Below are 15,572 nucleotides of genomic sequence, written 5' to 3'. Positions count from 1 at the left end.
CAGACTGAGTAAGGGTCACAGGTGTGAGGGATTGTAGCTCTGGGAGATATGCAGCGGGAAATAACTCTGCCTTGATATTTTCTCAATTTGTCTAAGTGTTTGAGGGCCATAGCCCCAGTTTCCTCAGAGGGTGAGGAGAAAGATCCAACTGACATTTACCAATCACTTCACATACATGACCTCTTCCTTATGATAGGCCCCTCGGTGATGGAGTAATAATTTACAGATGAGAAAACTGGGGTGACAGAGGGGAAATGGCATGCTCAGGGGCACACAGGGAAGCTGATGGGGCCCCAGGACTGTCCAATCCAAAAGCCCTGCTCTTGGTAACGTTTTGACAAATGTTCCAAGTCATAGATGTGCTTACTTCCAGACTGATGATGTTTATTTTCTGTGAAAATCAGATGAATCTTAATATACCACATCAGAGGGTTTGGGCCATGTTTCCTACCAAAGAGGAAGTGAGTGACAAATAGTGGGGTCTCACTCAAGGGCAGCCCTATGATGTCCCAAGATACAGACTAGGCAGAGGACACGACTCCCAGGGATTGATGCGAGCCTCATGTGGCTGCTAAGAGTGAAGTAGTCAGAGCAATACGTGGTCTTCCCTGATCCCACGGTCCAAACTCTTCCTTCTCAACGACAGGAAACTGGGACCCAGAGGATGTGGACAGCTCTCTTGTCAAGAGGTGACCTAGATGGGATTCCTACAGTTTCTTCTAAGCCATGCGTGGCTATTCCACGACCATTACAGCAAACATTTGCATAATCTTAACAACATTCTACCAACACGCATTTCACTTATTTAGTGGAAGCTTAAAAGCTTTCCAAACTCACACTGAGATATTTTGCACTGAAGAACACAGGGACACTTGGGTATGTGTTTTCTAGTGTAGGGAAGGAATTCAGTTAAGCCTTGACTGTCCAAGCAGGGATCGCTGCTTTTGTGGATTTTCTGATAACAATTTAAAACATTCTGATAATAAGGTATTTTAATTTTAAGACAGGTGTTTATAGAACTATAACAACATGATGGAATATAGAAGAAGGGTTCACATCAATTTATCATTTAATCTGGAAGTGTTCTCTAGGTCAGCATATTTGAATAACTTCACTTAATTTCAAAAGAGTTAGAAAGCTGACTTTTAAAATATGAAAATGAATGACTGGTGAGTCAAAGGCAACTTGGGGATTCCTCCTTAGAAGAACTGAAGGGATCAGGATCCTTTAGATTTTGGCCTTATTCAGATGCTCTTAGCTATCTGACCCCACGGGTCTGTGGAAGTGCCCCCTCCGTGCGGCTCACACGGCACAGCCAGGGAGCTCATCTGCAGGCGGGAAGCCCCTACTACCTTTGCCTGCTTTCTCAGTTGGGCCACCTCCCCCTTTAAGCCATCGGAGGTGACCCGTTCTTCCTCTAGCTGGTGCTGCAGGTGCGTTTTCTCCGCTCTGAGAGCTTGAATGTCTTCTTTCAAAGACCAGATCTGCTTCTCGTAGTCTTGTGTTTTCAGTTCAAAACTTTTTTCAAGAAGTCTAGACGCCAAAAAAAAAAAAAAAAAAAAAAAAAAGAAATGAGTAATTGAGAATTTCTCTAAAGTCTTTACCATGAATTAGAACAAGACATCATTTTGAAAGTAATGAGAAGAGACTCGGAAAGGAGACAAGTTAATTAGGATCCACTGTGACCGTTCCAACAGACAATGGCCTTACTTTTAGCTGCCAGTTTCCTGTCCCCTTATGTTAGGGAAGCTTCTTACACCTTCTGATCTGAGAAATGTAGCTCTACTCTGATCACACAGAGGAGACATAGGATAGGGAGGCTAAACTCCAAGACTCAGCAGTGGTGGGATACTCCATTCCTGAAGCCACCCTAGTTCCGTGGGGTTCCCTGTGGTCTCTTGGAGGGGCCCTTCCCTTCTCAAAGACCTTGGCACAGTCTGCCATGCCCTGGCCCCTGCTGTGTTCCAAGGATCCTGGAACTCAAGGATTCCAAGTATCCTGGCTAGGTCCTAAATAATTTAATACAGCCATTTAACATGTCAGAGGGCCAGCCCTTCAATGTTCTACAATAACCTGCAGCAAATCCAGGTGCCTAAAAGTCCGTGGAAATCCAATTCCTGGGACGCCTGGGTGGCTCAGTGGGTTAAGCATCCACCTTTGGCTCAGATCACAATCTCAAGGTCTTGGGACTGAGTCCCAAATCGAGTTTCTTGTTCAGTGGGGAGCCTGCTTCCCCCTCTGCCCCACCCCCTGCTTTTCTCTCTCTCTCTCTCTCTCTGACAAATAAAATCTTAAAAAAAAAAAAAAGAAAGAAATCCAATTCCTTGTGAGATGATTGCTCTATTAAATATGGGGTGACTGACCAAGAAAATAACCAAAGAGAGACATGACCTAGACCAGCCCAATGTAGCCCAGAGGGTCCAGTCGGAACGGAAGTAGTCCCAAGGGCTCCACGAGTTTATAAAATCATCGCTTTACTGGCCAAGCTCTCATCTCTGCTTGTTTTATGACCGGCTTCCGTAACACAAAGGGAGAACCCCCAGGAGGAGAATCACATTCCCAGTAGGTTTGTGTTTCATTTCCTTTCACAGATATTAACAAACTTCTTAACTTTGTTCTCCGGTGTTTCAAAAAACCACTGTGCTCCTAAGAAGACAGTAGAGCACTTGTAAAGGAGCAAACTGCAGCCAGACGTCCATGCTGAAAGGATCGCAGACTTGTACCTATGCGGGCTGGGAGCCACCCACAGGCTGCGGGCATCTGGGCGCCCCTCATGGGTTGTGACAGGGGCTAAAATGTCCCCAGTCAGCTGAAAGGACCAGTCCATGCTACCGGTGGGAGCTGATGAAGATGGTGAAGAACTTGAAGTGACCTGGCCTCAGCCTGTCTCTCCAAACCCCCTCTCCAAATGATTGCTCCACCTGCCCTCATGCACAGTGGAGGCCAAAAACTGAGCTCCTTTCCTGGAGTTGAGTGTTCACCGACAAATAAAATTTTCAAGGTGAAGAACCCAATCTCCCTATTCTAAAACTCACATAGGATTGTGAAACACGTATCTGGTAACTCTTGGAGCTCTTGGGTACGTTCCCGCCACTAACGATTTGGCATCCTGCTCCTTACTAAGACTCAGGCTCCTCTGCCAACCAAGCGGGGAAGGCATATGTCCTTCCACCCAGTTTTGAGCCTTCCAGCCCCCAAATGAAACATGCCAAGGATATTTTGTCTCTCCCCAACACCCTGCCACATATCCCTACTTTCAGATCTAAGAGCTCTGAGTTGACTCTCTAAGAAAGGGGAGTGTAGACTGCAGCCTTTGCAGATTAGCAGGGTGTTTGGTACTGAGCTAGGGCAGGTGGGGCTGGCAGAGTACAAGGTCATGGGGGCCTGCCTCAAGTATTGTGAGGTGGGTTCCACCCCTATTGACTGAGGCAAGAGTCAAGTTAACAGACACAACAGACAGGGGAGGGAGGCAGGCTTATTTCCTAGGCAATAATTTTACTTCTTGGACTTGATGGAAGCTGAAAGGGAGGGCTGTGTCTGAACTTCTGTCTTAGCCATGAAGGGAAAGTGGGAAATTCCTGGGGGTCCACCGCCCACCACTGAAGGACGGGAGACGGGCCTGAAAGGTGCACCCTGGGGGCCTCGGCTCACACACATCGGAGTCCCTCACTTCCTACAGATATTCACCTCCCTGCTTTCCTGGATCTGTGACCTGCTATCAGCAAGTTGAGAAGCAAAATATAAAACAGGAGAGAGAGAAGGAAGCAGTAACTTGAAGGCAAACCAGATTACATACATTCTCTGTTCTTGCTCTTTTTGCACATCATCAAAGAGCTGCTTGGTGAGGTCGTCCATCTTTTCTGTGAAGAGAGAACGTCCTTGGAAATATGTCTGCACCCAGTACCTCGAAGGCGTCATGTCACACGTAAGAAAGCGTGGCTGTGAGAACAATCATGGGCTACTTGGGATGAGTAGGACTGAAGATGGGAGGGTTACGGCCACTTTTTATAATTTAGAAATTAGAAATGCAGGCAAGAAGGGGAAATAATAATTCTCACAAACTGGTCATGCTGGAAATGTGTGAATAGTTTCATTTATAGTACTTTTTCGGTCTGGGTATTACTTGTTTAAAAATGCATAATTGGCTTTGAGACAATATATATGACTATTAAAAGCACACAGACACCCCCTGGGAAGGACAATGGTCAGTTTATGATGGGGTTTCAGTCTTGATACTGTCAACGCTTCAGACTGGAGAATACCTTGTTGTGGAGAGGGGGCCGTCCTGTGCAGTGACCACCCAAACTGTCTCTGACAGATGCCATATGTCCCCCGGCAGGGAGAGGGGAGCCAAAGTGGTTCTCTTGGCTCACCATGGTCATCATTCACCATAACCAAGAAAACGATTAAGTGTCTGTCTTCATCTGGGGAAGAGGAAGTCTGACAAAGCTGCTGTTGCCTTTCAGCACAAGAGTCTCCAACAACAAACGGTAGGTTGAGGCAACACTGGGCAGCCGGAAGCCACGTACATTCTGAAGCTGTGACAGTCCTGGGTTCACAACACATCCACACACGACAGGTGCCTTGAAAATGGGGTAACCCATCAAAGCCTGACATCTCTATCTGTACTTCATTGACATCCCATCTTTGACTTCTACCTCACTTCTGAATCCTGCCCCAGAGGGGAGCCCCAGGAGGAGGTGATGAAAGCTACCCTGAATTACTTGATTAAAAAAAAAGAAAGAAAGAAAACAAAAAAACAAGGGCGCCTGGGTGGCTCAGTGGGTTAAGCCGCTGCCTTCGGCTAAGGTCATGATCTCAGGGTCCTGGGATCGAGTCCCGCATAGGGTTCTCTGCTCGACGGGGAGCCTGCTTACTCCTCTCTCTCTCTCTCTGCCTGCCTCTCTGCCTACTTGTGATCTCTCTCTGTCAAATAAATAAATAAAATCTTAAAAAAAAAAAAACAGTATTCAAATGAGGTATCAAATGTCCCTGAATCAAAAGGACTGCCTCAGAATGTCATGATTCAGCCAGAAGATACTAGAAAAATGTTTAAGCTCTAATTTAGAAGCCAGCATATTTGATATAATTTCAATTTTTACTTCACTCACAGAATCAGCTTTCGTTCTGGTGCTTACTAAAACTTAGACCATTTGCCAAGGGGTGAAAAAGCTGCCTGAGCGTGACTTTCTTCCTGGGAGCCATGGATGGTGTCCATGTTGGAATTTCAAAAAGGGGAAATGTGTGGTAACATCCCTTAGTCACAGGTCCCAGGGTAAGCAAAGGCTGGTGCTTTTCACACAATACTGTTTGCCACATGTAGAGAGACCCATAGGATAAGCACTTTATGAACACTGGGTTTGAAAGTTTTCAGGCACTTTTTGGAAGGAAATATAAAATTATGGACCCAAACATGTCAGTGCTGTCAAATATGTACTTCTCAGGACACATTTGTAGGAATTTAAATGTCCTTATGGGAAAAATCACGTAGAGTTAGAAGAAAGAGCAAAATATACCCAGGAGCCGTATATCGTAATAAAAAAAACAGAGGTAGGCAAGCCCTTCCCTCATTCAGGTCTTAGGTTTCTTCAGGTTTGCTCTGACCACATGTGCCCATCAACACCTACATCATGGTCCTCAGAGACCTAGTGGACACCACAGGTCATCTGGAGCAGGAGGACACTCCCGGGCTTGACAGCCCCTTTCTTGCTCAGCTAGTCAGGACTCGGGGTGTTTATTTCCTCCTCCTGACACATGTTTCTCCACACGCTGACCTGCACCCCCGGGCTCCTCTGGACCCTGGTGTATCCACTGCCTGCTAGGCTTCCGGTGTGTGCCAGATCCCCAGGCCTGAGCTACCAAGGCCCTGCTGCCCCGTCAGGGCTCGCAGAGAAGAGCTCTGGACAGTACAGAGAAGCAAGTGCGGTCATTTCTGCCATCTGGACGGGAACCATCAGGTTCCCATTCTCATTGGGATTGAGCAAGTGCCTACAGGTAGCCTCTGAGTGAGACAGAGCTAGGCTCAGGGTGCCTGTTTCATGCCCCTGAATGAAGGGAATACCACTGGTTCCAAGTGGCTGTGTCAGAAATCTCAGGGGGGCTACTCAAGGGCTCAGCAGGGCCTTCCCTCACAGCCAGGGCAGGAGCCGGGGGAAGTGACTGCTTACACCAAGTCATTCAGACAGATCTGAAATCTGACTACAGACTCTCGGCCAGCAGCAGCATTACTGCAGCGTTACCCTGCCTGTGCATCATATCGCCACAAAGGTGTCAAAAAGACCCACATCTGAACCATCCCGGCTGCACCACGCACAGACACCACCTCCTGATGGAAGGGTTCCAGGCTGACAGCCCAGCCATCTGCATTTTGCAAACGGCCCAGGCGCTTCTGAGACAGGGATTGCTGTGCCATCGGACAAAAGATGGGAATGCAACAGAAGAATCTGTAGGGTAACGTTACCACAACTTAAGTATAGTTGCTCCTTGCCAAGCAAAAAGCATTCTCATTTCACTGGGAATGCATCACAGATTCCTGATTCTACCTAAAACTCAGTTCACGCCAACAGGTATTTCCCGAACGCCTGGACAGGTGAGCATGTGAGAGCACGCCTCGGGCTACCGTGGGCTCTACCTTTCAGCTCTTCAGTCTTCTCTTGAAGCTGCAGCTCTATTTGCTCCTTTTGTATTTCCAGTTCTGAGTTATGCTTCTGAAGCTTCGCCAGTTTCTAGGGAAGGGAAGAAAAAAAGCTTTTTTAAAAAACTCACTTTAAGTTTTGTCACCACAGCTTTTCTTGGTGAAAGGCTACATTTTTGCCCATCCATCCTTCTGTCCATTCATCTGTCTGTCCGTCTCAGCTCCTATCCATGGCTGATAGCTGGCGCCAGCCCCCTGCTGCATTCCATCTCACACAGGGAACCTGTGTGACTTCAAGCAGACACGGTTCTCAACCTGGCCAGGCAATGGCTGAAGTCAAGGAGCAATCACCAAATCCAAGGTTTCCTCAAAGTAAGAAAATGCCTCTATCCTTTTCTGGAAGCTTCTCAATAGCCAAGGTATGCATATATTTAATAGGCTGAAAATAATTTATGATACAAAGTGGAACCACACTTTGAGAGTATTATTACTCAGGAAGAATGTGTGATTGGGACAGAAGCTCTATTATCTTAGCTTCTCCTAGTAAAGTATCTGTTGAATCATGCTGATGGCTGCTGACAGGCAGTGCATGCCATGGGAGGGGGCCCTGGGGCTCCAGGCTGCCCCAAACCTGGGTGCCGTAGGACTTTGGAAAGTAAAGGAGAGTGGAGGGTAATAAACACCACTGCTTCAGAGAACGGCAGCTCACAGTTGTGCAGGTCTCCATGGTAGGCACATGGCTAAATGATTTCATCTGACAACTTTATCCTTACAAGGACTCTGTCAGTCCCTTTTTGTTACTCCCATCTTACATCAGAGAGGGTAGGGGACTTGCCCAAGGTTGCCCAACCCGATGGCAGCAAAGACGAGATCTGAGCCGGAGACATCTGATCTCTGTCTACTGTTCATTTTACTCAACTACAGAGACGAAAACCTGCCCCAAACTTTGCACTGCTGTTCTGGGGAAGATGCTTCAGGGCATGCTCCAGAAGGACAAATGACAGGGGACCAAGATCCTCACTGAAGAGAGGTAAGCATCTAGCCAGAGTTTCTTTGCTTTAAAAGGGTTTTCATCACTTCACATTAGTTGAAAAAAAAGGAAACCTCATGTTGCATGTCTTGAAGCACGAGCCTCCTCCCCTTCCCCCAGATTCTAGGCCTTTGATCTCCTCCCCTGAAAGGTAGACCTCCCTTTGTTGATGGACGCCAATAGCAAAATCTGATCTGTTCTGCAGAAATCTGCTTTGTGGGAAAACGCTGTCCCGTGACCTCTTGCCCAGAAGGGCTCGCATGGATTTCCATAATCACGACCAGCACAGACCTCTTCCATGGCAGCCTTGTATTTCTTCCCCTTCTCCTCATAACTGTGCCTGTGGGCAGCTGCTTTGTCCAGCTCGGATTCCAGTTTCTGAATCTTCTCCGTGTCACCGGCCCGAAGAGCGGCGAGGCTGGTCAGCTTCTCTACCAGCCCATGGTTCTCTTTGTTCTAGAGGACAAAACAGCAGATATTTGGGGGTTTATCCCAAATAAAGAAGCAATTCCATTTGCCTCTCACAACATTTGACATGGTATCTAGATCTATCAGGGCTTTATCTACACTGATCACAGTTTTAGTTACAATGGCACGTATGAGTGTCTTCATCCCACAACAAATAGTAAGGCAGATGTGGTCAGGCACACTTCCTGAGCTGATGGCACTCTGAGTGCAGGACCAGCCCAATCCTGGAGCTCTAAGACAACCCTAATGCTATGGAATACACTGTGTCCCCTGCTGCCCCCAAAGTCACATGTTACAGTCCTAATACCCAACACCTCAGAATATATAGAGATAGGATCTTTAAAGACAAAATTAAGGCAAAATGAGGTCATATCGGTGGGTCCTAATCCAGTACAATTGGTGTCCCTATAAGAAGAGATTAGGACACAGACACTGCAAGTCAAGAAGGGACAACTCAGTACAGACCAACTCTGCCAATACTTTGATCTTGGCCTTCTAGCCTCCTGAACTGTGACAAAAGAAATGTTTGTTGTATAGGCCACACAGGCTGTGGGTGTTTGTTATGACAGCCCCAGCAAACGGACATGCCCAGGGTGGAGCCCTGGCAGCGTCAGGACCCCCCACAGGCCCTCCTCCCAGCTGTCGCTGCAGCGTTTTGGTACTGGTCCGTGCAAGACCGGGAAGGCGCAGGCCTGCCGTACAAGACCACAATAAGGAGAAACTGCATCCAAACTTCAAGGGGTTTTTTGCACATTTATCCATTCGCTAAGGACTCCTAAGCCTCTGTTCGTGGCTAAGTCTTAAGTTTCCCCTAGGAGAATCTCAGTATTGTTTGGGACAGGCCCAGAAGTGAGTGTTACAGATCTGGACGCTGCGTATGACACAGCCCTTCCCCACTGACTAAGAGCATGTGGATTTTTGTTTCCCACCAGTGGAGATGGTATGAGAGGTCTCCCCAAAATAGGCAGGGCTGCATTTAGACCATATAGACCTTTGGGCAAATTAGAAAGGAGCAACTTCTCCGAGCCAACACAGTACTAAGGGAGCATGGCTTGGCATGTGGACATCTTTGTGCAGGTGAGAAAAAAGCACTCCTGTCTAAAGGCAGCTTTGTACCAGGACACATGTGTTGGCAAAAGCAAAGTTAGCCTGGATTTCAGCCCCACTTACACTCTTCAGCAGCTGACCTTGCACAGTGTACAACCTATACAATTGCATGGAGCAGACTTTTACAGTGTACTTCTGTTTTCTGAATAAGGTGGTCCACATAATCTATCTGAACTTCCTAACATGGCATAAATCTTAACAGCATTAGCTAAGGAACTGGTCCAGGACAAAATAAATCAGTTGGAAAAATACATATGAAAGATACATTATGAACACCAACCTGATCTTCTAGCTTTTTCTGCAAATGCTGGACCCTGTAAGTGAGCTGAATGTTGAGCACAAATCGTCGGATACTCTGGAATCTGCGTCGGGCCAGCCATGCCCGTGCGTATTTCTGTAGGATCACAGCCTTGTGTTCCTCCAGCATCTTTAAAACAAGATTTTTTGAAACACAGATTGGTTCCCCACTGTTTCTCTTATCAACTCCTCTAACATTGAGAGATGCAACTATTAAAATATTCTCACAGCGTAAAATACAAATTTCTTATAATTAACCCACAGAGTCCTATTCTACCTAGACTTCTGAAACAATGACCAAGCTGACCTGTAGCGGACATGTACGAACACTAAGATACCAGCACTCCACACTCTCCATGAAGGTCTTCCTGCAGAAAAAGACCATCTCACTATGACTAAGAAAGTGCAGGGTCCCAGCCGTACCTTTCGGTATCTCCTCCTTGCCAGGAGTCCTCGGGTGTAGGCCTGGATGGTGATGGCAGCCACACGGATCAGCTGGTACAAACTGCGGACAAGATACCCACGACAGTACTTCTGAATGATGATGGCGGCCCATGCTTCTTTCAAGGCTGTTGCCGTAACAGCTTTCCTTGGTTAAAAACAATGCAGAGTGAACCTGTTATCCACAGAGCCCTGGTTTCCCTGGCACAGTGATGAGCTGGTGCAGCATTTTCTCCCCCCACTGAGGAATAGTCAAATGTTTTGTAAATCTACCGTTAAACTCTAGAACTCATTGAGTCTAAGGCCTGCTGGAAGTCAGTCTCCTCAGCTTCCGTTCACCCTGATCTGAATGTGGGCATGCTCCAGGCCAGGGGAACCACGTGGCAACTTGGGATAAGAGGAAAAATAAAGTAATGACTAAAAGATCCATAAGAGAGATCTTACAGAACTATCATTCTGCTTGTGAGTCAGCCATTGATGGAGAAGTGGGATTTCTGGAGACAGTGAAGGCTAGAAAAAGCATTTCAAGCTAAGGACCAGTGAACATATGGAGGCCTAAGTAATGCTGGAAATATTCAGAAAAAGAGAATTTGTCTGGAGCTGTCAGAATATAAGATACATGTAAAAAATAGTGAGGTTAGAAAAATAGAGACCATGTGTTATTGAAAAATGTAGTTATTGAATGTAGTTATTGAATACCCATTGCAGTGTATGAAAGCAGGGTCCAGGCTCTCCCAGAGTTTCCATTCTCATGAATGCATCTAGGCCATGGGGGGCCTTGAATGCCATGCCAAAGACTGAGTGTAGGAAACAGGGGTCACTGGAGGCATTAAGGACAAGAGGAGGGCAGTGGCTCCCACAGACTCTGCTTCCAGAAGACAGACAGCAGTGGGAGGCTGTGCTGTGGGACCAGGAGGCAAGGGGTGGTGGAGTCCTTATTCAGGACAGGGGATGGGAACAGAATGAAGGGACAGGCACGAGAGGTAAGCAGGGGTAGAACTGTCAGGCCACTGCGATTCCCAAACAGAAAGGGGGCCTGACCTGGGGAAGAAGATAACCCTGGCTTTTCCTGTCCTGAAGACAGTTGCTGTTGCTTGACTCAGAGGCACGGGGGTGGAGGGTGGGGGGCAAGCCTGACTATGTATATATGTAAGACGGTCACCTGGGGTGGGGTGGCAAAACCAGCTCAGGTAGAGGTCAGGTCCCGTGACACTGCCTGATCCTTAAACAGCTGCCTTCTCTGCTCCCTCATGGCATGCTAAGGACAGAGGCAGCGCCCATGCACACTAGCACATGCTGCTGTCAGGAAGGATACCCTCTCACTAGCCAACTTGGCATGGCCTCTAGGAAGCACTCAGTGAGGAGTAGGATTGGTGGAACTGCCCCCCAACTCAGCCATCCCCTTGGGAGGTGCTCAAGTTTGCTGGCAGAGCCTTGCCATGGATCCCCTTGAGTACTGTTGGCACCCCCTCTCTCTGCAGGTAGGTTGGTCAGTGGCTACTCACGGCATTTATGTAGGGACCCTGAATGCCTTTGGCATTTTCGCTTCCCATGGAAAAGGGGTCCAGTCCCTATACCTGGTCTCACTTCAAAACCCTGATCAGAGCTTCAGGGTCCTAGAGGTCACCTCTGTTGTAGGAATAGTAGGCAGAGTTAGCACTCCCTGCCCCAAGGGCATGACCTTCTCATCTCCAGGCTCAAGGCCCCCTTTCCCTCTGACCCACGCCCTGGCTTCCTCTGTTCTGGTGTACCTCACGGTCTGCTGACCCCGGAAGTACTGCTGGATGGTCAGAGCAGCTTGTCTTTCTCGGAGGAACTTTTTTCTCTGGAGCCAGCCACGGATGTGCTTTTGTATCACAACACAACTCTGCCTGAGCTTATCCAGTCGGAGTTTCTCTAAATAGGCCACTTGTCCTGCTCTGAAGAAAATTTTGGTTTTACCAAACTGGTACTGATTAGAATCCTGGAAGAGAAAAATTATAGAATCAGAAATAAAAATCTTTCAGAGTTTCTAGAGTGTTTGGAAAAGATGTTTAGAGATTCAAAGATGCTAAAACATTGTTATTTTGACGCATCTGCTCCTTGACAGAAAGCAGAAAAATTCTAATCAGGACCTCAAAATTTATTTTTTGAGATGTCTGTTTAAAGCCACTGGGGGAAGAAATGGACTTGAGGTCCAGGGGTCCATCTGTGGGGTGAGAGCAGTGAGTGAATGTTTGGTGATTCTCAGTTGGGCTGTTGGGAAGCTTCAGCTTCTCTCGACAAGAGAACAGAGCCTGGAAAGGTCTGATTTCTATCTTCATTTTGGTTTGTCTTCACCACCCCCTTTCCTGGACATGGTACCTCTGTCTTCACTGCCTTCCCACTACTCACTGCTGCAGCAATGACCCAAATCCACACGGGGTGCCCTGTCTGGGACCCTCCTGGATCAGAGACTTCTCAGTTGACCGTGTGATACAAGCCAGGCCCATCGGAGCTCCTTCCATGGTGGAAAGACAACGTAGGAAGACTCTGAGGGAGGCTGGGGTTCGAGTCTGGGTCCCTAATGGTGACTCCTACTCTCACGAGATGATGCCCCCATGAGTGTGTCTGTTCTGACCTCAGCACCCAAACGCGCGGGGCATATTTTCTTCCTTGGCATTCATGACAATGCAGTTCTGAGACAGGCGGGTATGGAAACACACCCGGGAGATAGGCAGCGCGGTAAGAGCTTGTCACTCCTGGAGTTGAGAGAGACTGACCTGGATGAGCCTGTGTAAAACCACTTTGCACACCTCCTTTTTATCACGGAACAAAAGCTCCTGTTTGGTCATGAGCACACCATAGCGACTATAGAATTCGGTGTACGTCCACCTGCAAAGTCAAAGGGGATCTAAGGAAGCGTGGCAGCGAGGAGGCATGGCCCGTCTGCGGTTCCCACTGCTGATGGGGTGGTAGAGTAAGTCCTGGGATGACAGCACTGACCTTTGACCTCATCCTGCGTGATCCCCATATCGTATTTCTGCTAACACTCTGCCCCAACAATTGTGCTCTCCTCCCCCAGGAGCAGTGCAGGGGCGGCAGGTGGTGTTCACCAGCCACAGAAACAGGTGATGCGGTGGCAGTGGCCCATGTCCTACACACTGCCTGTCAGTGGCCCTCTTCTGGCCTTCTTAAAGCACAGTAGGAAAAATCTTGGGGGCATCTTCTGCAGGTATCTGACAAAAACGCCTGGCAGGCCCTCCCTTGGTTCTCAGCAGACCTGAAGTTGGGCCTTCCTCCCCCCCAGCACATGGGATGACCACGAACCTGGATGGGTAGCTCTGCGCACTGATGCGAATCGTCTCTAAGACGCCGCAGGCTCGCAGCTGCTGAGCAATCCTTCTGGAGTCGAACCTGAAAGAAGACGTGAGTCAGGAGATGGGTTAAGCCATGGTGACGGACAAACGTGCCTCGGAGCAGCGCCGCGGAGCCACCTGGGCGGGGGCCCTGGGGAGCCGGGTGGGCCTCTGCGCTCCCCACGCTGGCCCCCAACAGCCACTCCATGGACCCCCGGAAAACAGCAGCTCTCTGGCCTTCCGGAAGCTGACTGAGGTCTCGGAGAAATGAGCAACGGAGTCTGACGGTGGAAACAGGGAGGCGGCTTTGTGGGGAGAGGGCCTTTGGTTCAGCTTTGCAGGACAAGCAGAGTGGAGGAAATGTTCCTGCCCGCCCCCTCCGAGTGTCCATTTGACGCTAGAATTCCCTTGAAGGGACAGGGACACCGACCAGCTGAGGTCTGAGCGTCTGGTGGTCTCCCTAGACACTGGCCACCTCCAGGATGGGCCACATACCTCAGACACCTCTCAGCTCTAGTCAGCTCAAAGAGACTCTGCAACGTCCACTCCTGAGCCTGGGGCTTTCCCAGGGGCTCCGGACAGCAAGCTGCACGTCTCATGCCATGTTGGAGGGGGAAACCTCTGTTCTGCCACCACCTTTCTTTCAAAAATCAAATTTTCTTTTTTACTGAGGTCTAACTGATAGGCAGCATCACAGTCATAGCTCGGAGGTGTGCAACATAGTGACCTGGTGTTTGTACATGCTGTGAAACGGTCCCACTCACCTCCTCCATAGTTACAACAGTTTCTTTCCTGTGAGGAGGGCTTTTAAGACCTACACTGTTAGCAACTTTCCAACACACAATATAGTATTATTAACTATAATACCATTATAGTTAATAGTTAAAATATAACTATTAGTGGCCATGCTGTACACAAATCCTTCCTATAAGCAAGGAGCTGCTCTGGCTTTCCCAGCTGCATGAACTTCATTTGTGGGCTATTCTTGGAAAGCTGGTCCCTTTGCTTTGGCCTGGAGACAAGCCCCCTGAGAGGGGCTGTGCTGGCTTACGGTGCATGTGAAGGACCGAGTTGTTCTGAATTGTTAAAAAGCTAGAAACAGTAAACTTCAAGAGAATTATAAGCAAATTTTCCAACATTGTGACAGAAATGGCCTCCTGGGTGTTTTCACTCTGCTGCATAGAAACACTTACTCAAAGGGTAATTTCTCATCATTTGGCTTGATGCATCGCACATAGTGGGGTGTGGTCGCATTGAGGGTTTCCATGAGCAAATACAGAGAGCTGCGGAACTAGGAGACAAGGTCAGAGATAAAAATGTCATGCTTAAGCCAAGGCCAAAAAAAAAAAAAAAAAAGAGGCCTAATCTTTGAAAATTAAGAAAAGGGAAGGGTTAACTTCATGCATTAACTAATTATGAAAGCTTTCAAACCATGACTGTGATGATTACTAGCAGGTCCTATACTCTGGACAGAATGCTGCTCTATCCAATTTTCCCAAACAGCAGGGAACTCAGTAAATCATGTCACTGTGTGAACACGTGGTTTGCTCAGGTGTGTACAGCCTTGGAGGCTGAGACGTGATGACGATGACCTGTGGCCTTTCTTTGCACTTACATACATAGTAGATGTGAAGCAGCTCAGTGCCCATATCCAGGCCTGGATTGCGGGCCCTACAACTGCCTGGCTCCCCGTGGGGCCTGGCCCCCTCGCCCTCAGTTACTTTCGGAGTACCTTGTTCCCCACTGTGCTCCGGAACTGCTTGTTGTTTGGCTTGATGACTGGCTTTGCAGATTTAACTGTGATCGCTGACCTGAAAGGGGAAGGAGGAACCGCACTTTCTTGAAAAAAGCTGGCGCAGAGCTGGAACTGGAAGAAACAGAGAGGATTTCAATGTCCAGAGGTGTTCACTCTCAGTCGTCAGCTGATATGAACCACAAAGAACGGTCACAACAGGTCTGTGTAAAGTGAGGTTAGCAGTCTGTAATGTCTACAGTCAGATCTGAAACCCACAAGAGGCCGCTCCTCCCTCAGGGTGACTCAGGGCTTCTTTCCAGGAACGTGAGCAGAGAGAAATTCGTGCGGATGTCTCCGTGGGTCCGTGGGTCCGTATGCTGTTTCCACACCTGGCATCTCCTCCCTCACGTTTTCATCCCTGTACATTTAAGTTCTACCCATTATTTGAGATTCTGTTAAAATATTGTCTGGCTCCACCCCCTTCATCTGCTTAGAATAAGGTTAAAAAAAAAAAAAAGATTAAAAAATCTGTGTCCTAACTCA

General features: G+C 48.1%; 1 protein-coding gene across 1 annotated transcript in view; it reads right to left on the bottom strand.

The window, feature by feature from the left end:
- The window catches only part of MYO5C (myosin VC), an 89,319-nt gene that overhangs the window by 30,900 nt on the left and 42,847 nt on the right, over positions 1–15,572 (bottom strand). Inside the window, exons 15-25 of the mRNA XM_082734716.1 lie at positions 15,027–15,161; positions 14,488–14,585; positions 13,266–13,352; positions 12,719–12,830; positions 11,729–11,940; positions 9,960–10,125; positions 9,520–9,666; positions 7,956–8,120; positions 6,632–6,725; positions 3,797–3,860; positions 1,353–1,533 (exon numbers count right to left, since the gene is read on the bottom strand). Coding sequence (XP_082590842.1) covers positions 1,353–1,533; positions 3,797–3,860; positions 6,632–6,725; positions 7,956–8,120; positions 9,520–9,666; positions 9,960–10,125; positions 11,729–11,940; positions 12,719–12,830; positions 13,266–13,352; positions 14,488–14,585; positions 15,027–15,161 — 1,461 coding nt within the window. The remainder of the gene's footprint in view (positions 1–1,352; positions 1,534–3,796; positions 3,861–6,631; positions 6,726–7,955; positions 8,121–9,519; positions 9,667–9,959; positions 10,126–11,728; positions 11,941–12,718; positions 12,831–13,265; positions 13,353–14,487; positions 14,586–15,026; positions 15,162–15,572) is intronic.

The sequence above is a fragment of the Mustela nivalis genome (assembly GCF_964662115.1).
Source record: "Mustela nivalis genome assembly, chromosome: 6".
NCBI lineage: Eukaryota > Metazoa > Chordata > Mammalia > Carnivora > Mustelidae > Mustela > Mustela nivalis.
The sequence above is the reverse complement of the archived record's forward strand: the minus strand, read 5'-3'. Positions and strand labels throughout refer to the sequence as shown.